At 37.7% G+C, this 23,516-nt stretch overlaps 1 protein-coding gene across 2 annotated transcripts in view; it reads right to left on the bottom strand.

Moving 5' to 3' along the window:
* Positions 1-23,070, bottom strand: part of ift122 (intraflagellar transport 122 homolog (Chlamydomonas)) — a 40,975-nt gene extending 17,905 nt beyond the window's left edge. For both annotated transcript variants that reach the window (XM_067395530.1, XM_067395531.1), the window contains exons 1-17: positions 22,929-23,070; positions 22,560-22,626; positions 22,013-22,097; positions 21,856-21,934; positions 21,615-21,691; positions 20,115-20,181; positions 19,720-19,866; positions 18,894-18,969; positions 14,898-15,089; positions 14,013-14,151; positions 10,840-11,042; positions 6,650-6,787; positions 6,133-6,297; positions 5,852-6,049; positions 3,967-4,107; positions 3,827-3,880; positions 798-959 (exon numbers count right to left, since the gene is read on the bottom strand). In XM_067395530.1, the coding sequence (XP_067251631.1) occupies positions 798-959; positions 3,827-3,880; positions 3,967-4,107; positions 5,852-6,049; positions 6,133-6,297; positions 6,650-6,787; positions 10,840-11,042; positions 14,013-14,151; positions 14,898-15,089; positions 18,894-18,969; positions 19,720-19,866; positions 20,115-20,181; positions 21,615-21,691; positions 21,856-21,934; positions 22,013-22,097; positions 22,560-22,626; positions 22,929-22,987 (2,049 nt within the window). In that variant the 5' untranslated portion in view covers positions 22,988-23,070. The remainder of the gene's footprint in view (positions 1-797; positions 960-3,826; positions 3,881-3,966; positions 4,108-5,851; positions 6,050-6,132; positions 6,298-6,649; positions 6,788-10,839; positions 11,043-14,012; positions 14,152-14,897; positions 15,090-18,893; positions 18,970-19,719; positions 19,867-20,114; positions 20,182-21,614; positions 21,692-21,855; positions 21,935-22,012; positions 22,098-22,559; positions 22,627-22,928) is intronic.
* Between the last annotated feature and the right edge of the window lie 446 nt (positions 23,071-23,516).

Here is a 23,516-nt window from a genome sequence, read left to right as displayed (position 1 = left end):
TTGGAGATCTGAGGGGAATCGGATATGCGTGTTTAGACATAGGTTGGATGTCCAGATATTGGATATGTATCTGATTTAAAACACATTTGGAAGCGGCTCAGAACGGAGGCAAAAAAAAACGTATCTTGTGCGGATATTTGTGTTTACACGTGTGCGACAAATTCTGATTGGTGCCAGATGTGAATAAATATGTAAATGCAAAGTGTAAATGCAGCCTAAAACATGTCAGGGTGATATTCTAATAAAGAAATAATAATTTTATAATATATTATGATATTATAATAAATAAATATTTATAAAATAAAATATTGTTGTGGTGTCTTTAAGTACTAAGTACTTACATTAAATAATAATTGTTAGGTGCAACGTACTTATTGTATTGTAAAACATGCTATTGAGGTGATACAGGTAAAGTTAGGACAGGTTTGGTGGTATCGGTAGGTTTAAGTGTGGGTTAAGGGTCAACAGTGTGTTTATAGATGGAATAACAGAAATGCAGGTATTTTTAAATATAAGTACAATGTAAAAACATGTATGTACACAATAAGTGCATTTGATCAAATGATTAATTTAAAAGTTAGTACAGAGTAGTTAAAGACACCTAATATAAAGTGGGACTGAAATATTCAGTTCTTACGCTGACAAACAGAGTCTGGTTCTGTGAGATTATCTCCATAAAAGTAAATAAACAATGTGTGTTAAATTAAATCAGCACTAATTGCTCATGTGCACATGCATACAGACAGATCAGACACAAACATACGGCAGCAAGCGCACATATCATGTGTCACACACACCTTGGCGTACTCAAACATGCGCAGGTCGGTGTACATGCTGAGCGCGCGGCTGTCCTGCCCGCTTCTCCGGTAGAGTCTGGCGGCCTCATGGAACTTGCCCTGATACGCGTAAACGTCTGCGAGGAAGAGCTGGTTATCATTCTCACCCCTCCTCTTCCTCTCCTGGACAAACACACACACAGAGAGATGCATTTCATATATTAGCACACACACCAGCACCAAAAACTCCAGACAAAAACACATGTGCAGTTTAAACATCATTATATTACTGTAGAATAAATGGTAACACTGAACTTACTATAGTAACAACAGTAAATCCTTAAAGGTGCCATCGAACATTTTTTACAATATGTAATATACGTTTAAGGTGTCCCCTGAATGTGTCTGTGAAGTTTCAGCTCAAAAATAAATAAAAAATTAAATACATTTTTTTAACTGCCTATTTCGGGGCATCATTAACTATGCACCGATTCAGGCTGCGGCCCCTTTAAATCTCGTGCTCCATGCCCATCGAGCTCTCAACTATAATACAGTGCATTTACAAAGTTCACACAGCTAATATAACCCTCAAATGGATCTTTACAAGATGTTCGTCATGCATGCTGCATGCATGCGTCGGATCATGTGAGTATAGTATTTATTTGGGTGTTTACATTTGATTCTGAATGAGTTTGATAGTGCTCCGTGGCTAAAGCTAACATTACACACTGTTGGAGAGATTTATAAAGAATGAAGTTGTGTTTATGAATTATACAGACTGCAAGTGTTTAAAAATGAAAATAGCGACGACTCTTGTCTCCGTGAATACAGTAAGAAACTATGGTAACTTTAACCACATTTAACAGTACATTAGCAACATGCTAACAAAACATTTAGAAAGACAATTTACAAATATCACTAAAAATATCATGATATCATGGATCATGTCAGTTATTATTGCTCCATCTGCCATTTTTCGCTATTGTTCTTGCTTGCTTACCTAGTCTGATGATTCAGCTGTGCAGATCCAGACATTAATACTGGCTACCATTGTGTAATGCCTTGAACATGGGCTGGCATATGCAAATATTGGGGGCGTGCATATTAATGATCCCGACTGTTACGTCACAGTCGGTGTTATGTTGAGATTCTCCTGTTCTTCGGAGGTCTTTTAAACAAATTAGATTTATACAAGGAGGAGGAAACAATGGAGTTTGAGACTCACTGTATGTCATTTCCATGTACTGAACTCTTGTTATTTGACTATGCCAAAGGTAAATTCAATTTTTGATTCTAGGGCACCTTTAAACCAGACCCTAACCCTATAGTAAGTAATAAGGACACCTTATAATCTTAATACATAATATATAATATTTATGGTGTTAAAAGTGAATTTCTTATTTCCTTTACTTGATTTTGGGGTTAACTATAAGAGATTCAGCTGTACATTTGTTTTAATATCAGTGTCTAACTGTGTACTGTACAAAACTGAACACACACACACACACACACACACTCTTTCAGTCATCTCCACCCGCAGGCATCAGAAAGTCAATAGCTCATTCTTTCCATTCAGAACTCCAGACATCAAAAGCATTTCTGAACACAAACTTTCCTTCCCAGAACACAAGCCGCCCTCACTACACGACACACACATCAACTCACACACAGATTTAAAGAAACAGTTGATGTTTTTCATGAACATTCTGCCATCAGCCGATCCAAACCTGACTGTTTCATTCAAACAACGCAACATGAAATGTTTTATTAGCAGACATTTTCCATTCTCTCTAAATGCATGTGAATGTGTTTGACATTAAAAGGGCTGATTATCAGTCAATAACAAATTCAATTAAAGCTGCAAGCAGCGATGAAAGGGCCCTCGCACCCGGGCTCACCGCCACCTGGTGGCATCAGGGAAACTGTGAACAGTGGGCGACATGCATGTAAGCGAGTAAATACAGGAGAATTATGCCAAAGTCATTTCAAAGTGCTACACTTCCTGCTGCCAACAGGTGGCGCTTTGACTGTAACTGAATATTGCCATGTAGATTTGTTCAGGCCAGGACTATTAGTTTGGAGCAGATCGGACATTGTATGCCTGAGTTACAACAACCTTCTCTTTCGTGGCGTTAATCGCATACATTAGCATTTGCATGATTTAACGTGTTTCTAGCATGTTTGGTACTTCGTGGCATGATGAAATGTGAATCTGGTAGTGAATTACAGTATAAAGCATGCCACTTCCTGTTGCCAGCAGGTGGCGCTATGACTGACTGAATATTGGCATATAGTCTTTAGGCCAGGACTCTTATCACACATGTGAAGTTTCAGACATAGTATGCCTGAGTTACAACAACTTCCTGTTTCATGGCAAAACATCGAATTTTGTCAGGCCTCCACGGACACGCCCTTCAGTGAAAACTTTAGATCTTCGCATTATAACATCGCAAAGGCTTTTAGATTAGACTGACCAAATATGACCTTGATCTAATTAAAGCTCTAGGAGGAGTTTGTTAAAGTACATCTGGAAATGGCAAAAATTGCACAAATTAATTCAAAATATCGGACTTCCTGTTGGTTTTCAGATTTTGCTCCAAGAGACTTTTTTGTTGGTATTGGGCTGTTAGATGTGTTTTCTGAATTTCATACTTGTACGTGAAACGTAGCGTCAGGGGCACTTCGTTGAAATTTTGTAGGTGGCGCTATCGATCCATTTTGCCACAACTAATTCTGAAACCCATATCAGACGTAAATTTTCACCACTTCTGATGCGTGTGCAAAGTTTCATGAGTTTTTGAGCATGTTTAGGCCCTCAAAATGTGATTCCCCTTTCATGGCGAAACATCAGACTTTGTCAGTCGCCACGGACACGCCCTTCAACAAAAACTCAAGATCTTTGAAATTTAACATCGCAAAAGTACAAATCTATCCTTTAAAACTTTTTTTTAAAAATTTGAATCAATCTGAATAGAGCAGAAAACGACTTCTAATATAAGAATCAGTCAACAGTGAAAGGAGAAAGAGATAAAGAGAGCAACACGTCTTACTTCAATGCTGCTGATGAGCTCCAGATAGCGCAGATCTCGAACCCTGATGAACGCCTGATGAGAGAGACAAAACGAGAGAAATATGTCCGGAAACGTTTTTAGAACATCAGGACAGAGTCGAGCAGTAGTCGATGCCTCACTTTCTTGGCGGTGTGGAAATCGAGTCCCTCCAGGGCCTCAGTGGCCAGATCCCTCCAGTCATTATCCGTCACTCCCAGACAGGCGATCTGATAGGCCTCCTGAAACATGCGGCGCTCCAGGTACTGATACATCGGAGCCGACTGCACAGATCAGCCATAATCAACTCAAGCAGAAATATAACCCATGTAGAGCTTCTCGTCCTTCACAATATTCAAAGGACAACATGCAGGCGAAGACATTTTGGTACTTTCAAAGCTGCTGGTTCACATCTTTTTTATTTACAGAAACTAGGAGTGGCATCATATAAAAATATATAATATGCCGTCCCGATCGGACCAGTGCTGCGTCGTCATTTGCACGTTTTCAAGTTTTTAAACCTTGCCAATTTCAAACGCAAGATAAATTGCGCACGCTGAGCTGAAGTATTGTGAGTGCAAACTGCACATCCGAAGCACACGCCCAGCCACAATTGAGCTCTCTTTCACCTCTTGCGTTTGAACAGACAATTTCACACAAAATTATGTCAAAATGCCCATCTTGATGAGTATCCTAGTAAACCAAGTTGGTTATATCTTAAGTAAGTGAAAGAAAACGCATGCGTTACGGTATCAGTATATTGGATCAGTGCATTAGCTCTTAAAGTGACAGCAGCCTAAAATTCCTGCTGCTCTCTGTGTTTTTAATGTGAAATACACTTTTAAGTGTATATTTTATAGCACTTTATCTATTTGCGTCTATAGATTCCAATCACAGTAAATATCTTTAAAGGCCATTTTCTCAAAATGAGTTTTTTCTCCTGTTCTGAGTCAGAAATCTCCACTTCAGCAAAATTATATACACCAAACTTTACAGTTTTATTCCTATCTATATTCTGAAGGTTTTTACAGAGGGGCTTGTTGACATATAATTTGTTGACATATAATTATCTCTTGATAAAAAAAGAGATATCCAAAATTCTCTCTGTAAAAACCTTTGAATTTAATATGTCCAAAAAATGTAATGAGAATTTTGAACCTGACGTCAACCAATATTCAGATTTTTGTTCTAGAAATATATGCAAATTAGCGCATATTTAATTAGATAATGCCTCATTTGCATTTAAGAAAACTTGTAATACAAAAAATGTTTGCAATTTTTAATGTAATCAATCACATGGGGTAGTATGGTGATATCTATTAGTTAATTTTTTTACCCTATTTGTATTAATAGCCAATGGCGACTTGAGCTTCAGTGAGTCCGTAGAGGGTTGAGTTAATGTTAGTTGATAAAAATACAACTGTTCATTGTTATTAATTAATATTAACTTTTGTTTTTATTTAAACATTAATATTAACAAATGTTTTAAAAGTATTTTTCATTGTAGGGTCATGTTAACCGCTGTAGTTAACTAAGAGTAATGTTAACAAAATTAAACTTATTGTAAAGAGTTACCTGTGTAACAATGCAGAAAATGATGTTTTTCCTTAGTATTTCTGTCTCGTTTTCCAGTACAAATATCTAAACATTCTTAAATTAAGATACACGTACTGGAGAAACAAATTACTTCAAATATGTTTTCTGAAAAATTGATCAAAATAAAGTGGGTTAGTGCTTAAAACAAGAACAAATATCTGCCAGTGGGGTCAAAAAAATGATCCTGTTCATTTTTCTGACTCTATTGCCAGATATTTGTAGTTTATGTTTATGCTAATATAAGGATTGTAGCTCCAGGACCAACAAAACATGATGATTTGCTCCGTGAAATCAGGAGGTGTGAAATAATGTCTTCACAAATAGAATTTTGGAAATATTTAAAAGAAAAATCTGAATGTCGTTTCTCATCCCTACTGCCAATGACTTTCCTTCTGTTAAGCATCTCACGTGGATGTTATTTTTCTCTTGTACCTGAGGCACCTCCACTGCAGCCATAGAGTAGACGTGAAGGCAGAAGATCTTGGATCCGTTGTAACCCACTACGAAGCCCTGCAGTTTCTGCTGGTGCACTGGGAAGTTACTGGCCTTGATGTTCAGATATCCACTGCCAGAGAAACACAGCATGTCCTCACACTGCGTGTTCCACGCCACGCTGTTCGCATTGGGCTCCTGCGACACAGACGGAAAGCATTCAGCCGACACGTCAAGCTTCAGACTGAAGGTAATGTGTAATATCCTCGTGTGAGCGTGACCTGGAAGAGCAGCTCTTTGGTGTGAATGTCGTACACCAGGCACGTGTTGTGTTCGTCCACCACTGCCAGTTTGCTGCGTGACGTGCTCATGTCCAGACAGCGCACAGAAGTGTTCTGCTTCAGCAGCGTGATGGCGAACGGGTTGTCCACGAAGATCTTCAGGATCTGCACACATCAAGACCTTTCACACACAGAGCCGAATCTGAACGTGCAACTATTTACATGCCGAGACTGAGGAAATTAAACTACATTCATACACACAGTTAGAAGAAACGCTTCTATTTAAGGACTTCCTTCATGGGATCATTTTATGGATTTAGTTCTAATTATTTTTTAATTTCAATGAAATTTTATGCATTCAGTTTTAAAGAACGCTTCATGCCAAAAAGGTTCTATATAAAGGAGAAATATCTTAAATGATTGCATAATAGTCATGTTTAACGAGTTATTTCAATGTTTTTCTAGTGATAAAGTATGTTCACGAGCTGTTTACACAGAATCAACAGATATAACATACAGCTCCGTTCTTCAGTCCCACCAGAAGCCCCTCTCGTCCAGCCGGGCCGCCGATCACTTTGATGTAGCGAATGAGAGACTCCATCAGCCACTCTTTCTCTTTGACGGCCGTGAAGGACAAACACTGCAGCCTCTTTTCCTACACACACAGAGACACACACACAGAGAGAGACACATACGCAGAAAGACACACAAGGTAAATGTAAAGCATTTCACTGTAAATAACTGCAAAGCAATTTTTTTTTTCTTTTACTCAGATTACAGATATAATGTATCTGTAATAATGTATTAAAAGGGACCCATAATACCCCTTTTCACAAGATGTAATATAAGTCTCTGGTGTCTCCAGAATGTGTCTGTGAAGTTTCAGCTCAAAATCCCCCACAGATCATTTATTATAGCTTGTCAAATTTGCTCCTATTTGGGTGTGAGCAAAAACACGCCGTTTTTGTGTGTGTCCCTTTAAATGCAAATGAGCTGCTGCTCCCGCCCCCTTTTCAGAAGAGGGCGGAGCTTTAACAGCTCAACAACAACAAAGCTGGAGAAGCTCACGCAGCCAAAATGAGGATTGTCAGTAACGGTGTTCAGCCTTACATTGTTCAAACCGGAGTCGACACTGATGGAGAGACTCAGGAAGAAGTTACAACTTTTAGACGTTTCTGAATGGTTAGTGGATAAATTGATGTAGTTGCTGTGGAGTTGATTCAACTCATCCACTAGCATGTGTCGTCATGTTCATCTTTTGTGTTGAATTGACCCTCGTTTGTGAAGCAGTCCGGCGTAAAATGACGGCATGTCAACAACACTCGACTACAACAACTCTTCCTCTTCTCTAAAGCAGCCCAACATGGCCCCGCCCCCTTTGTTGTGTGTTCTCGGGGGCGGGGTTTATGTAAATTTTAGGGTTACTGATGTCACTAACCCAGGAAGAAGCTCCTTGTAGTCCCTACCAGCCGTTTGTTGTAGTCCTTAAAAAGCAATTTCTGTAAAAGAAAATATCTCCCTTTGCATTGAACTTTGAGCGTTGTAACTGTGCAGATGTTGTTTATGCTCAAACAGCAACATTACACGCTTTATAATAGCAATTATTGTTCAATAAATATTTTTTTTATATTATAATGTTGCCATACTTGGTATTGAGAAACGGTTTGATGGGGTTTATCAATAACTTTAGTGCAGGATACATAGTTACGCCAGTAGGTGGCAGCAAGGGACTGACTTTAAGAGCGAGTTAGTAAACCATTAATTAAAACACTCCGATTCATTCGGAAACAAACATGGTTGTAAACAAGGAAATTATGGTAACACTTCCATATTGGGAAGACATTCCCTATAAACTACAACTTTTGCCTCAATTAACTGCTTATTAATACAAACCCGATTCCAAAAAAGTTGGGGCACTGTACAAATTGTGAATAAAAACTGCAATGATGAATGCAATGATGTGGAAGTTTCAAATTTCAATATTTTATTCAGAATACAACATAGATGACATATCAAATGTTTAAACTGAGAAAATGTATAATTTTAAGGGAAAAATAAGTAGATTTAAAATTTCATGGCATCAACACATCTCCAAAAAGTTGGGACAAGGCCATGTTTCCCACTGTGTGGCATCCCCTCTTCTTTTTATAACAGTCTGCAAACGTCTGGGGACTGAGGAGACAAGTTGCTCAAGTTTAGGAATAGGAATGTTGTCCCATTCTTGTCTAATACAGGCTTCTAGTTGCTCAACTGTCTTAGGTCTTCTTTGTCGCATCTTCCTCTTTATGATGCACCAAATGTTTTCTGTGGGTGAAAGGATCCGGGTACTGAAATGGCCAGTCTGCAGTCCAGATCTTCTTCTACGCAGCCATGATGTTGTAATTGATGCAGTATGTGGTCTGGCATTGTCATGTTGGAAAATGCAAGGTCTTCCCTGAAAGAGACGACGTCTGGATGGGAGCATATGTTGTTCTAGAACTTGGATATACCTTTCAGCATTGATGGTGCCTTTCCAGATGTGTAAGCTGCCCATGCCACACGCACTCATGCAACCCCATACCATCAGAGATGCAGGCTTCTGAACTGAGCGCTGATAACAACTTGGGTTGTCCTTGTTCTCTTTAGTCCGGATGACATGGCGTCCCAGTTTTCCAAAAAGAACCTCAAATTTTGATTTGTCTGACCACAGAACAGTTTTTCCACTTTGCCACAGTCCATTTTAAATGAGCTTTGGCCCAGAGAAAACGCCTGCGCTTCTGGATCATGTTTAGATATGGCTTATTTTTTGACCTATAGAGTTTTAGCCAGCAACGGCGAATGGCACGGTGGATTGTGTTCACCAACAATGTTTTCTGGAAGTATTCCTGAGCCCATGTTGTGATTTCCATTACAGTAGCATTCCTGTATGTGATGCAGTGCCGTCTAAGGGCCCGAAGATCACGGGCATCCAGTATGGTTTTCCGGCCTTGACCCTTACGCACAGAGATTGTTCCAGATTCTCTGAATCTTTGGATGATATTACGCACTGTAGATGATGATAACTTCAAACTCTTTGCAATTTTTCTCTGAGAAACTCCTTTCTGATATTGCTCCACTATTTCACCGCAGCATTGGGGGAATTGGTGATCCTCTGTCTATCTTGACTTCTGAGAGACACTGCCACTCTGAGAGGCTCTTTTTATACCCAATCATGTTGCCAATTGCCCTAATAAGTTGCAAATTGGTCCTCCAGCTGTTCCTTATATGTACATTTAACTTTTCCGGCCTCTTATTGCCAACTGTCCCAACTTTTTTGGAATGTGTAGCTCTCGTGAAATCCAAAATGAGCCAATATTTGTCATGACATTTCAAATGTCTCACTTTCAACATTTGATATGTTATCTATATTCTATTGTGAATAAAATACAAGTTTATGAGATTTGTAAATTATTGCATTCCTTTTTTATTCACAATTTGTACGGTGTCCCAACTTTTTTGGAATCGGGTTTGTAGTTAATATGGTTGTTTTTGTAGTGTTTAAATTTAGGTATTGGGTCGGATTAAGGGATGTAGAATAAGGTCATGCAGAATAAGGCATTAATATGTGCTTTATAAGTAGTAATAAACAACCAATATACTAGTAATGTGCATGATAATAAGCAACTAGTAAAAAGTGAGAATTGAATAAAGTGTAAAATAAAGTGTTTCCGAAATTATTTTAACTCTGAACAACGCCTTTTAAGGCATAACCAACAAGCAAAGTGGCTTCGGAGTGAAGCTGAATCTGATGCTTCACTTCAAAGAGATCAATCCACTGACTAGTGCTATCAGTCATGGGAAATCCCCATAAACTTTGAAAGGATACTACAACAAAGATATCACTTTCCTCATTCAAACTGATTTTTCCCTATGAATATATGATTGACCTGAAGAATGAAAGCTGTATAATATACTTTGAAATATATGAGTAATATCATGCTTCTAGCCAAAGACTCTGAAAAGATTGTATTTTTTTCTGAATAAATAAATAAATCTAATTTCATTTATATTTCACTTTTCAAGTACCTCTTCATAAACATGGCTGTTTTCCAGGACTTACATTTCAGAAAGTCAAACTCAAGCACATTAAGCACCTTGTACGAACCCTGCAACAATGTACATATCGACGGGACCAGTGTTTACAGGCTCAGCTGGACAAAACACTTTCTGTATGTGTCTGTGTTTTGAATGGGCGGCTTCATGTCACGAGAGAGCGGGTCAACATCTGACCTGACCGCACAACACAGAGTCTCAGTCACTGAACGTTTGATCCGGCGCTGATAATGTTGTGTGACCGCGCTTCTTTCATATGAGATCATAAACTGACACAAGTATTCGGTCACAATGAAGCCTTTTATTAGAGCCATGAAGCGGGACGCTTTTATACAGTCTCATTACTGTAATGCAGAAAAACTCATTTTGGTAAAAAAATGTATTATTTTAATTATGAAGTATTCATAGAAAGGATTTGTTGTGCTGCATTTAATTTTTGCTGATTTTATTGAAAAATTGTCATGTCTGAATGTGTTTTTGCTCAAGATTAGACACATTATGGAGCATTCATACTGACCGATCTCAAATAGCTTTCTGATGTAACATCACATGATTCGGCACGTACGGTACATCCAGGAAACGTTCACATGACTTCAGTAGATTCAGGGGCGTTGTGTTGTGAAGGACGGTCTTTACCTGACAGAGGATGATGTGTTGTGAGCAGACGACCAGCAGGTTGCACTCGAAGCGTTTGCAGATCTTCTCTTTGACGCGGTAATGCATGTCGTTGGAGTCGTCAGAGTAAAGCTCATAGATAAGGATCTTCTCGGGAAGCTGAATGGCCAGTCGGCTGCGGTAGATGGCGATCTTCTTCACTAACTCACGGCATTTTATTCGCACTGTGAGGGGAAATTGGGAAAAAAAAAAAAAAAAAAACAGAGACAAAGAAAGAGAGATGGATCACACTGAAGTCTATCGCGGGAAATTGTGTCCGTGGATGAATTTTAACAATTTTTTTTTATTTTTTTATTTGATATTACTTCATTATGCTTTCTGAAGATGATGAAAATCTGACATAATGGACATCCTATAGTTTTCAACAGTATAAAATACAAATTAAATGTGTTCGAGGACAATGTGTTTTTGCTTGATAATTTGTATCTTTCTCCTCACCATTATCACTTTTATCTTTCTCAGTGTAGGTTTATATTTAATGTGAAAAGTTCTACACAAAACAGCATGGATACAGTCAACTCCAGAATTATTAGCACCCTTGGTAAATATAAGAAAAGGTGGCTGTGAAAATAAATCTGCATGGTTTATCCTTTTGATCTTTAATTAAAAACAAAAAAAATCTTAAAATGTCTAACCTTTCATTAAGGTAAAACCATTGAAAGTAGGGGAAACTCATCTCCAATGCATGTTGGCAATAATTATTGGCACCCCTAGAAATTCTTATGAGTAAAATATCTCTGAAATATCTTTTCAGCACACCAGGGTGACTAGGAGCATGAAATTGTCCAACCATGACTTCCTGTTCCACAGGAGTGTGGATTCCCTTAATCATTCATCGCAATGAGTAATGAATTAGTTCTGATGTGCAGCAAAAGATTGTTGAGCTTCACAAAATAAAAAGTGTCTGTAAGAAAATAGCTAAAGCATTGAAAATCCCCATTTCCACCATCAGGGCAATAATTAAGAAGTTCCAATCAACTAAAGATGTTACAAATCTGCCTGTGTCTAAATCGTGCTAATGCGGAGAGTTTGAGTAGCCAAAGACTCTCCAAGGATCACAGCTGGAGAATTGCAGAGATTAGTTGAGTCTTGGGGTCAAAAAGCACCACAAGTTGTTTGGGACGGTTTCAAGAAAAATCTTCCTCACTCATCCAGAAACAATCTCCAGCATATTCAGTTGTCAGACAGAACTGGAAGTTCAAACGGGACCGGCTTCTATGGTCAGCAAACCCACCAGATGGGTTTGGTGCACACAGGGGTAAAAAGTACCCCATGTCCACGGTTAAATATACTGCTGGATCTTTAATGCTGTGGGCTTATTTTTCTGCTGGAGGTCCTGGAGACCGCTTCTGCTAGAAATCCAATAATGGGCCGTGGTTGGATCTTCCATCAGGACAATGATCCAAAACAAACATCAAATCCAACACAAAAATGTGTCTCTGAACACAAAATGAAGCTTCTGCCATGACCATCCCAGTCCCCTGACCTGAACCCTAAAGAAAATGAGTGGAGTGAACTGAAGAGAAGAAGCACCAACATGGAGCTGGGAATCTGAAGGATCTGGAGAGATTCTGCATGAAGGAATGATCTCTGATCTCTTGTCAGGTGTTCTCCAAACTCATCAGGCATTATAGGTGAAGACTTTGGTGGATCCGAAATGGTCAATATTCATATTCATGCACTTTTATTAATATTTATGTTAATCGTTTATGGCTTATGATTTATCAGTTTTACTTTTGATTTCATATATTCATGTACTTCTACTTATATATACATATATTAATTCTTATCATATTTTCAAGTATTTGGTTATTCTTATTTTATATTTAAGAGTATGTTATGTTCAGTTGTTCTTCAAGTGTTCCAGTGTGACAGGTCACGCTGACACGTTTGTGGTTAGACATTGGACGCCTGCCAAGTACTGCAGAAGTGATGTTTTTCAGAATTAATGTTTGCTGACATTTAATAGCGCAAGATTTTCCCTAAGGGTTAAAACAACTATTTTTGACACTGGACCAGTGGATGACGTAATGGGTGAAATTAACCTTTTTCATTTTAACAAAAACATCAATTTGAATGGGATGTAAATTTCCCTATATGCTCATGGTATAAAGCTGACCGGGTCATTGATAATTCAGCTTTTTTCTCTCCTTTACTCTCCTGGGCTTCTGCTTCTCTCTTATTTGCAAATGTCTTAATTCTTTTTGATTTTCATCTATTAGATACAATACTCTAAATTTATTATTAACTATTGACTACTCCTTTATGATGGTTATTTTACCTTTTGGTTTTATTAAGTATTTTCATTATCGATTAAAGTTTGTGTGTGAGGCTAAATTTAATTGTAATGAATAAATAATTTTTCATCAACTTTATCATCAGCCTGGATCTCATTTTCCCAGGTTTTTGCATCAACTTAGAGCTGTTATCTTGGAAAAAGGACATTGTAATAATTGGGTGCCAATTATTGTCGTTAACGTGAACTAGAGAAAAACATTTATTTCATAATGTGAGTTCCCCCCCACTTTCAATTGTTTTACTTCAATGAAAGGTTAGGATTTTGTGATTTTTTCTGAATAAAAAAGATCAAAAGCATAAACAATGTACATTTATTTTCAAAGGCCCCTTTGTTCATATTTAACAAGGGTGCCAATAATTCTGGAGTTATGGATGGATGGATGAACACACATATATGTATCTAGTTTAGCCATGAAACTCTAGATGGTGCAGCCTGATCGGTCCTTTACATACAATTACATCATAACCGCATCGCACAAGATGATTGGCCTCTGCTGATCCTGCAGCCAATGAGATGGCTTGCTGTACATTTAAATAGTCTGGTTGAACCCCTCCACCTCCCCCAGCTCCACCTGCCCAGATCTGCTAAAGGATTTATGCATGTCTATTTATGCATCAGCAGCAGATCTTACATGCTCACAGCAGCAGCGTCTATTAGCAGTAGTAAGTCCATCTTCATCAGCAGCGTAAAATTACCATTGCCATATCCATCAACATACTAAAACTATTCTCATCCAGATATATTATCATCCCATTACATTTAATTCCCACGGTTATTGGCTCCCAGCTTTGTTTGAGAGCGGCATGTTTGAATGTGATGATGAAAGTCATGGCACCTTTCTGCTCGGTGATGAGGTGCTGCACGATGACGTCCGTCATACTGTCCCTGTAGGCATAGCGGTCCTTGTATAAGCCATGAACCGTGCTGAAGATGAGCTGGAAGAATGCGATGGTGCCGTCCTGACAGCCTAAAACCTGCACAACACCACAGAGACTCAGAAGAGCTTCTGAAGCTTTCCACACTGTATAAACACTGAAAACACATCAGCTACACTCACATTAGACATCTATGAAAGGGGTAATAATGCTGCAAATTAGTCTGATCACTGTTGCCTTTTAATAACGATGCCCTAAACTTTGTGAAAGACAGTGACTGCTTCATAAAACACAGTTTGAGGGAAAAGCAGAGTTGTGATTTGTAGCTCAGTATGTGTCGTGACTTTCACACAACTAATTAATTAACTCGCACATCTCATTTTCTGATTAAATATGCACTGTAAGATTTGACAGCTTTAATCTGTCTTCTATTAATAAACAACTGCCTTAAATAGAGGCGAGTGAGAACAGCAGAAATATGGGCGTTCATTCAATGAAATCTGTCAAGAACGTGTCATATTTCACACACAAAGAAAAAAGAAGAAATTATATTATGCATTTAAGAACTCAAGTCTATTTTAAGACCTTTAAGGTTTTTGTATTTTGACATTACCTTTTAAGCTAATAAAACAAAGAAAGGCAAGGTTATAATGTATTGATGCATCGAGGTTGTTGTTCTACATTGAATTTAAAATGAATGTAATGAAAATCAACATTATTAGTTATTTGACTTGTTTCTTTACTTTGATTATGTGATGAAATGTGAACCAGACATGTTTTTATAGATTCACTGACTCACACAGCTACCCTTAAAAATGAATATTTCCATGAATAAAATCTCTGACCACATAATTGGAGTCTGGCTTGACGCGGCAGGTCCAAACCCAAGAGCTCTGCTCGCCGACAGTGCCGAGCCGAACCCCGTCTTTAGTGTAGAGCGAAGCCTGTCTGTCTGAGCCGCCCATCACGATGTACTCGCCCTTAGAGAAGAAGCTCACGCAGCAGGGGTCAAAGTTCAGCTGCCGGTCCTTCCCAATCTGCAAAACACACAACAGTTCATTTGAACAAGGGAAATATACTCTGTTTATTTTAGTACTTTCATTGGTGAGGATCTCTGCAGCCTCTCAGCTCTGAAATCAGCTTTAAACCCAATCTAAACTCAAGCCTTGCTATCAGACATACAAACACTTCATTACAGCGCTGTTCACAAGAGCTCGTAAAAAACGACTGCTGGAGGAATTCGCATTGATGAGGGGATATTCATTCAGATGAACGTGTTCTCAAACATGCATGAAATGTTTTGTGCTTAAATATATAACCATGTTGAATTTCAGCCCTGAAAACCTTAGTAAAAAAATCTGTTATCATACTAAGTATACTTCAAAATCCATTAACATATTTATTGACACATCACTTAAAAAGGACCTATAATGCCCCTTTCACAAGATGTAATATGAGTCTCTGGTGTCTCCAGAATGTGTCTGTGAAGTTTCAGCTCAAAATACCCCACAGATCATTTATTATAGCTTGTTTTTGTGTGTGTCCCTTTAAATGCAAATGAGCTGCTGCTCCCGCCCCCTTTCCAGAAGAGGGCGGAGCTTTAACAGCTCAACAACAACAAAGCTGGAGAATCTCACGCAGCCAAAATGAGGAAAGTGTTCAGCCTTACATTGTTCAAACCGGAGTCGACACTGATGGAGAGACTCAGGAAGAAGTTACAACTTTTAGACGTTTCTGAATGGTTAGTGGATAAATTGATGTAGTTGCTGTGGAGTTGATTCAACTCATCCACTAGCATGTGCCGTCATGTTCATCTTTTGTGTTGAACTGACCCTCGTTTGTGAAGCAGTCCGGCGTAAAATGACGGCATTTTAACTGTGATTATATAGAAAGCGATCAAAGAACGCTCCCTTTACAATCGCTGGAGCTGTCAATCAAACAGTTCTGGACTCCCGTTAAATCAACAAATCTCTTATTTACAGTGTGTTTGCACTTTTAGTTATGATGAAAGCATTAGTTAGTGTGCAAAAATCGAGTTGCAATGATGAGATCACTGCTTTCATAAGCTGATCATCACTGCAACCTTTCATGCCACAATCTAAATATAATGCTATAATCAACACTTTTCATGATTAGTTAACCTTGAGAACTGTAATAGTTTTTGAGAGAATTTCACATGTAATACTAAGCTATTTCATATGCAAAGATGTCAGCCAATAACAGCAGTGGGTGTTTACACTGAAGTCTCACAGCAGACACGCCCCTTAAAACAGAGCGTTCAAATCAGAGGGACAATCAGGGTAGCAAAAATGCCCTTCATTTCTAAATCATGACAATTTTTGATGTAAAAATCATACTAACATTATAAGTGCACCCCAATAATGAACATTATATAAAAATAAAATAAAGATACAACATAGGGGTATAAGACCTATGCTACTTAGTAAAGATGAGTTATATCTATTTAGAATACTGAGAATTACAGCTTTTAAAGTAATAAAGTTGTGGAGAAGGCAAGAATCTCCGGTTTTAAGTGACTGGTTAGATTTACTTTCTAAAGTACACTCTATGGAGAGGATAACATATGAAATGAAGAGCAAAAGTATACATTTTGAAAAGATTTGGGCACCTTTAAAATTAAAGTATATATCATAAAAAAAAAAAAAAGGAACGCATATTTCAATTACCTTCTTGCATAATTCTGCCTCCCTTTTAACTTATTTATTACCATTAATATTATTACTATTATTATTTTATTATTATTATTATTTTAATATTTTTATTTACCAATTCAATATAATTATATATATATATATATATATATATATATATATATATATATAAATAAGATTTTGAAATGAATATGTCAATGTCAATTTTTTTATTGTTTTTTTTGTAGTTTTTTTATATGTAAAAGTGTTTAATTATGTATGTATTGGCTATGTCTCTAGTTATTATTTATTTATATTTTTTTTGTGTTGGTGATGGGTATTGAAAGGAAGAATAAATAGAATGAAAAATGAGGAATAACTATTGGTAAAAAATATGTCTTTAATGGAGATGTCTATTGGTATAATTGTATTAAATATGCTTGAATTGGAATACATAAAGTATAAAAAATTAATTAATAAATAAATAAAATAATAAAATAATGCAGTTCATGACCACTTTAATGCTCTGATGCAGCAAGTATGAGAATCAACACAGAATATTTTGCTTTGATTTTTTTTCTCCCCACATGTGACACAAATCTGTGAACAGCAAATAAAGTAAATGAATGACAAATGTCTTTAGAACAAAAAACATGTTGAATTACAATAATTGAAAAAAAGATGCATTGCATTAACAGTGCTTGTACATGCATGCGATGTATTTTCAGGGCTGAAATTCAACAAGGTTGTATATTTAAGCTCAAAACACTTCATGCAAGTTTGAGAACACACATCTGAATTAATGTCCCGTCATCAATGAGTCTGCATGCTTCTCCCTGTGAATTCCTCCAGCAGTGGTTTTTACGAGAACAGCGCTGTAATGAAGTGTTTGTTCAGACAGCACTGCAGGCCACAACATTACAGTTGCATAATGAGAGCTGCATATTTTCCCTTAATTACTACACTTCCCATGTGCACCTGGGAAAGGACATGTATAACGGCTGTAAAGATAATGTTTTCCAGGACGCTGGATGGTTTGTGCTCCATATGACTTCTTCTATTAAAACTGCAGCACGTTTTTTGCTCATTTGAAATAAGACTTTAACGTACTACAGAGTGGATAGTACAAGTCAAGTCTGGACCACATGTATTGCAGATTCCGATGGTGCCAATGGTTTCTATGATGTAAATGTATCATATTAACATGGAATCATGACTAACTGCTAAAATAACATCACACAACCTTATAACAAATAAAACATAACCCACAAACATAAAAACTCACTGCATGTGCATAAGCATAAAGAAAGACAACTCCATTCAGTATTCGTGCGCCGTCTTGAGATGATGCACTAATTAAATATTTAAATAAATATTTAAATGCAGCAGCTATTTACACTAAGTGAAAATAACAATATATTCTATTTACACCATGTAAAAGTGTAAATACTAATTAGATGCTATCTATACTTTATATTGGCAAATCTATTTGCACCTCAGTATTTTTGTACATTTTTTGTACAACAGCATGCAATAATATCATGGGGTGTAAATGATTATATCTATTAAAATTATTATTGGGAGAATAAAAACACTCCCGACACCTTCCCCTAATCCTAGCCAATAAATACTTTTAATATTATTAAACACTAGCTAGGCAGTTTATTTTCACTTTTAGAACATTATTTTCATTTTTATTGCCTTTCTGATGTGATACGTGATGGGAAAATGGAGATTCGGTGGATTCGAACCAGCACTGATCGCATTAAAAACCAGGACTGCCTGCCTTACTCACTACTGCTGACGCTATTTAAATTGTCAAGGCTTAAAACCACATGCAAAGAATAAACTTTCATGAAGATGCAGCACTGGCCTGATCAGAACAGGTACAGTTCCGTCAAGTGTCGTTCACGCTGACCCCAGGTGGTCCATATTGACGAGCCCTGCTGTATTTTGATTTTGTTTTAGCAATTATAATATTATTTTACCCAGAAAAGAATGTTTGATTATGCAACAGACATTATACAGCTCAGTTCAGGCAGTTAATTAATAAAACATCGGTTTGTTATATCGGCCTTTTCCCTGCCATATCCGATATGCCGATGGTTGTAAATTGATTAAAAAAATAATCCAATAAATATCAGGGACCGATACTTCGATGCATCTCTAAATAAAAACAAGCAGTCCGACCTGTTTCCCACTGAGCTGGTAGAAAGACAGCTTCTGTCCCCAATCAGCCACTGCCAAGATATCGTTGTGTTCATCCCTGAAACACACACACACACACACACACACACACACAATGTACTTTTTTACCCTTCTGTGATTCTGTTTTGCAACTGCATTTTATGACTCTATTAGAAGCAGCTGAAGCAGAAGGACCGGTGCAGCGGCTCCCCCTGCTGTCTGACGTGTGACTGAAGCCAATCGCCTCACATGATTCACTGTTCGCGAGTAAACTCTCACTGGTCAGAGTGAGTATGATATATTCTGGGTCAAGTTGCATAAACATAAGATAGTTCACCCAAAAATGACAATTTTATCATCACTTACTCTCATGTTGTTCCAAACCTGTTTGAGTTTCTTTCTTCTGTTGAACACAAAAGAATATATTTTAAAGAATGTTGGTAATCAAACAGTTGATGGAAGCCATTGATAGCTGATGGTAGTCAGAGGTCACTCTTCCGCTTGAACTCGACTCGTGTACGACTGTTGCCAGAAAGCGAGTGATTATAGTTTATAGAGTTTTAAATATGGAATTTTTGTTTTACAAAAACTCATCACTTCACTTCAGAAGGCTTTATTAACCCCCTGGAGTCGTATGGATTACTTTTATGATGGATGGATGTGATTTTTTGCCATTATAAAGCTGGGAAGAGCCAGGATATATTTTAATCTATCTTCAATTGTGTTCGTCTGAAAGAAGATACACCTAGGATGGCTTGAGTAGATCATGGGATAATTTCCATTTTTGGGTGAACAATCCCTTTAATGATCTGAACTGTCTTAATCTTACTTGGACGGGTTCCAGGCGATGGACCAGATGGGCGATGAAGAGCCGCCCGGACGCTCGATCTTCACCTTCTCTTCTCCGTTCTTGTTTCTGATGCTCACCACACCGTTCATCATTCCCAGAGCCAAGTACTGGCCGTCATTAGTCCACCTGAGATCAGCAGGAAAATATTCATTCATTTATTTATCATTTTGTAAACGGTATGTATGTCAGGAACAAGACCATCTTCATGACCAAAGTGAATAACAAAAACTGTACAATGAATAAATAGCTATATATTATAAAACACAATCAGGTGGTACATTTTTAAATACATGCGTTAAACATTTCTCTGTCTATTTACATTAAAATCAGTTAAATATATGATTAGGGTTATGTCTCAATGTCGTCACACTCACCCACAGCAGGTGATCTTACTGCTGACTTTGTGTTTAGAGACAGACTTCTGCTCTGGAGACCACAGACCTGAGACCAGCGCAAACACACACACACACACACACACACACACACACACACACACACACACACACACACGAGAGTGTGACAGACATCAACACAGCTGAAAAGTTCACTGCAGTTTGGCAGATTCATGAATGCTTTCTCTATTCTGTCACCTGATGGAGTTTGGGAATGCTTTATATTACTACGTTTCAGCAAAAAGTAATATATTACTGTAATATAATTACTTTTGTAATGCGTTACTCGCAACACTGTTGAGAATAATATCTCACGTAGCATTACATTTACCTCAGGAAAGTCATTTAGTGTCCACAGCGTGTTAGTTCACTAGAGAAATGAACTCTTGAGGAGCATTTCACTAAATATATGCACCATATTAGCTAATACAGTGCACAGCATAAATGAGTACACCCCTCTGAACAAATACAAAAGATGCATTTTCTTTATAATCACTAATAGAATTCATAGAAAGATAGCAAAACTAAAATGCATTAAACATATACATAATAAAAACTGAGAAATATATGTCATTAATAGCCATAAAAATAGTAAATTAGCCAATTTTGTTTAAATGAAGGATTGCAGAAATTAGATTTAATTCAACAAATGTATAATACTCTAGCATTTAGTATACCCTCCATAATTTTGAATATACGGCTCTGACACTTCTTGGCACGGAGTGAACAAGTTCATGACAAATCTGTCCTGTTTAACTCCTGGACGATGAGCTCCTTAAATGCCCTGATCTTTAATGGGGTGTGTTGCTCAACTCGTCTCTACAGAATCACCCACAGGCGCTCAAGAGTGTCCGCTTGGGAGAATGAATATCTTCATTGTCATGTGACAATGTGACATTGTGTATTAAATTACACAGTGGTGTGTGAATTCATGACAGCATTGATAAAGCACAACTCCCTCACAACTTCAGCACTCACACATCCCTATATAAGAGCTTTACTACCGCTGAACTTTACTGTGGGAACCAGGCACTTCTCACTGTACTCCTCCTCTAGCAACACCACAACATTCTGGATGCTGTTAGATCCAAAATGATTGATTTTGTCTCATGAGACCAGAGTATTGATTCCTAGAATCTATATTTTGTAAATATGGGCTTTGGAAATGGCTGACTTTATTGTGCTTTGGCTACAGTAGGTAGATCCAGTGAGAACAACCATGCATGTCATTTCTGCAGGCTGCGTCTTACTCTGTGAGATAAACAGACCGCTTTTCCGGTCATGAGTATGAGGTAACACAGCTCTGTTTATCATATTAGATACATTTGAGTGTGTTGAAAATATTATCTTAAACCGTCATGTTTGTGTACGTCACACCCCTAATAATTAATAATAATTTTCAGCCCTTTCATTATTTCTTGCTTCAGCTGTAAATGTGTGACATTACAGTAGTTTTCTGTGTTTATCCAATCACACACTCACCGAAGTCTCCCGAGGAACACGACGCCAACTGGTGTGTGACGGGGTTGTACGTCACGCACTGGATCGAGTCATTGTGACTAAGAGACAAACCACAATTACAAACGAACACAACGATCACTAAAGCTGTGAAAACAACTCTATTGACCTATATGACCTGTACCGAATCAATCTGAAAGACATTATTCACCAGTCACATTTCAAATAATATTTGAAATAATAGCTTTCCAAACTCCGTTCTCACGTGTATTTGAGGATCCCCTCCAGTTTTGAGGTCCAGATGATGATGCTTTTATCTGCTGAACCGGATGCAAAGCGTTTCCCTGCAGGAGAGGAGAGGAAAATCAAACACTCACAGACATCTGAATCTCAGACTCACACACGCCTCATGTGATAATCACCATCTTTAGCATAAGCCACGCAGTAGACGGTGTCTTTGTGCCCCTTCAGTGGCTGTATGAGCGTCCCGTCGGCCGTGTCGTACACCTGCACACATCAGACACACGCGTCAATCACTGATCGACAACAAACGCTCACAAATATTTTTGAAAAGTCTCTTCTGCTCAAGCAAGACTGCATTTATTTGATCAAAAATACAGTAAAAATCTTAAATATTATTACAATCTAAAATAGCTGTTTTCTATGTGAATATATTGTAAATTGTAATTTATATCCTGTGATCAAAGCTGAATTTTCAGCATCATTACATCACAGGATCCTTCAGAAATCATTCTAATATGATTATTTGATGCTCAAGAGACATTTATGATTATTATCAATGTTGAAAACAGTTTATATTTTTGTGGAAACTGATGCATTTTATTTTTCAGGATTCTTTGATAAATTGAACGTTCAAAAGAACATCATTTATTTGACATATGAATGGAAGGGGCTCTGGTGCGCATGCGCAGAAACATTGAAGTGTGCGTGTTTGCAGAGTTTCTTTACCAGAACTCGATTTCCAGCCGCTACTATGAGCTGAGATCCATCAGGTCTGAAAGCTAGATCATAAATACTGAAAGACAGACAGACAGGTGTTATTTATTACTGGAACAACATGAGATGCGACAGACGTGTGTGAAGTTTAGATCACAATAAAGCACAGTGAATGTGAAGTGCTCCGGCTCCCACTGCAGATATACATTAGAGAAATACATTAATGCCCCCTAATGATGATGTATGAGTGAAAATGTAAAATAAATGCAAAAGAAACGCTCAAATTAGGTCATCGGTGCTTATGTTGTTTACATAGCAACGGTTGCTATCCAAATCCATACGCTCTGCAAATGATGTTTAGAAAACAATGAAGCGCCTTACCATTGTTCAACCTTATCCCGGTCGTGTACTTTATCTATCCATGTGGGAACAGCCCTCATTTCGGAAAGATGACGGTCTTCAGCATGAATTCAACAGGTCAGATCATCATCACTGAGGCAGAGACGCAAACTGAAGCTTAAAACAACGACATGGAGGACAGAAGGTGGATTTCAAAATAAAAGTCCTTCTCCGCGTGAACCGGTGTGCATATATTTATTTCTCCTGATTGAATAGGGGAAAGATTCGTCAACAGCACCCTCTGCTGGCTACAACAGTAAAATGTAATATCTGAAAATAAATGTATGGATTCCTTTAAAGCAGGGGTCTCAAACTCAAATTGGCGGGGGGCCATTTCTGTGATTGACACCTCATAGGAGGGCCATATTAACATTCAAGCGCAAGAAAGCGCAACATTTCAGAATATTCATAATACTACTAATATACTAATATAAGACTACTAATATAATACTATTAATTGCAATGGTGCAACTTCTCACATCCAACAAGGTGGTGCATGGAATAAAAAAATAAATAGTAATTTAGGAACAAAACCAACACTTGTGGCATGGACTCTTGGAGGGGGTCAGA

This window comes from Chanodichthys erythropterus, chromosome 9 (genome assembly GCF_024489055.1).
Source record: "Chanodichthys erythropterus isolate Z2021 chromosome 9, ASM2448905v1, whole genome shotgun sequence".
NCBI classification, from domain to species: domain Eukaryota; kingdom Metazoa; phylum Chordata; class Actinopteri; order Cypriniformes; family Xenocyprididae; genus Chanodichthys; species Chanodichthys erythropterus.
The sequence above is the reverse complement of the archived record's forward strand: the minus strand, read 5'-3'. Positions and strand labels throughout refer to the sequence as shown.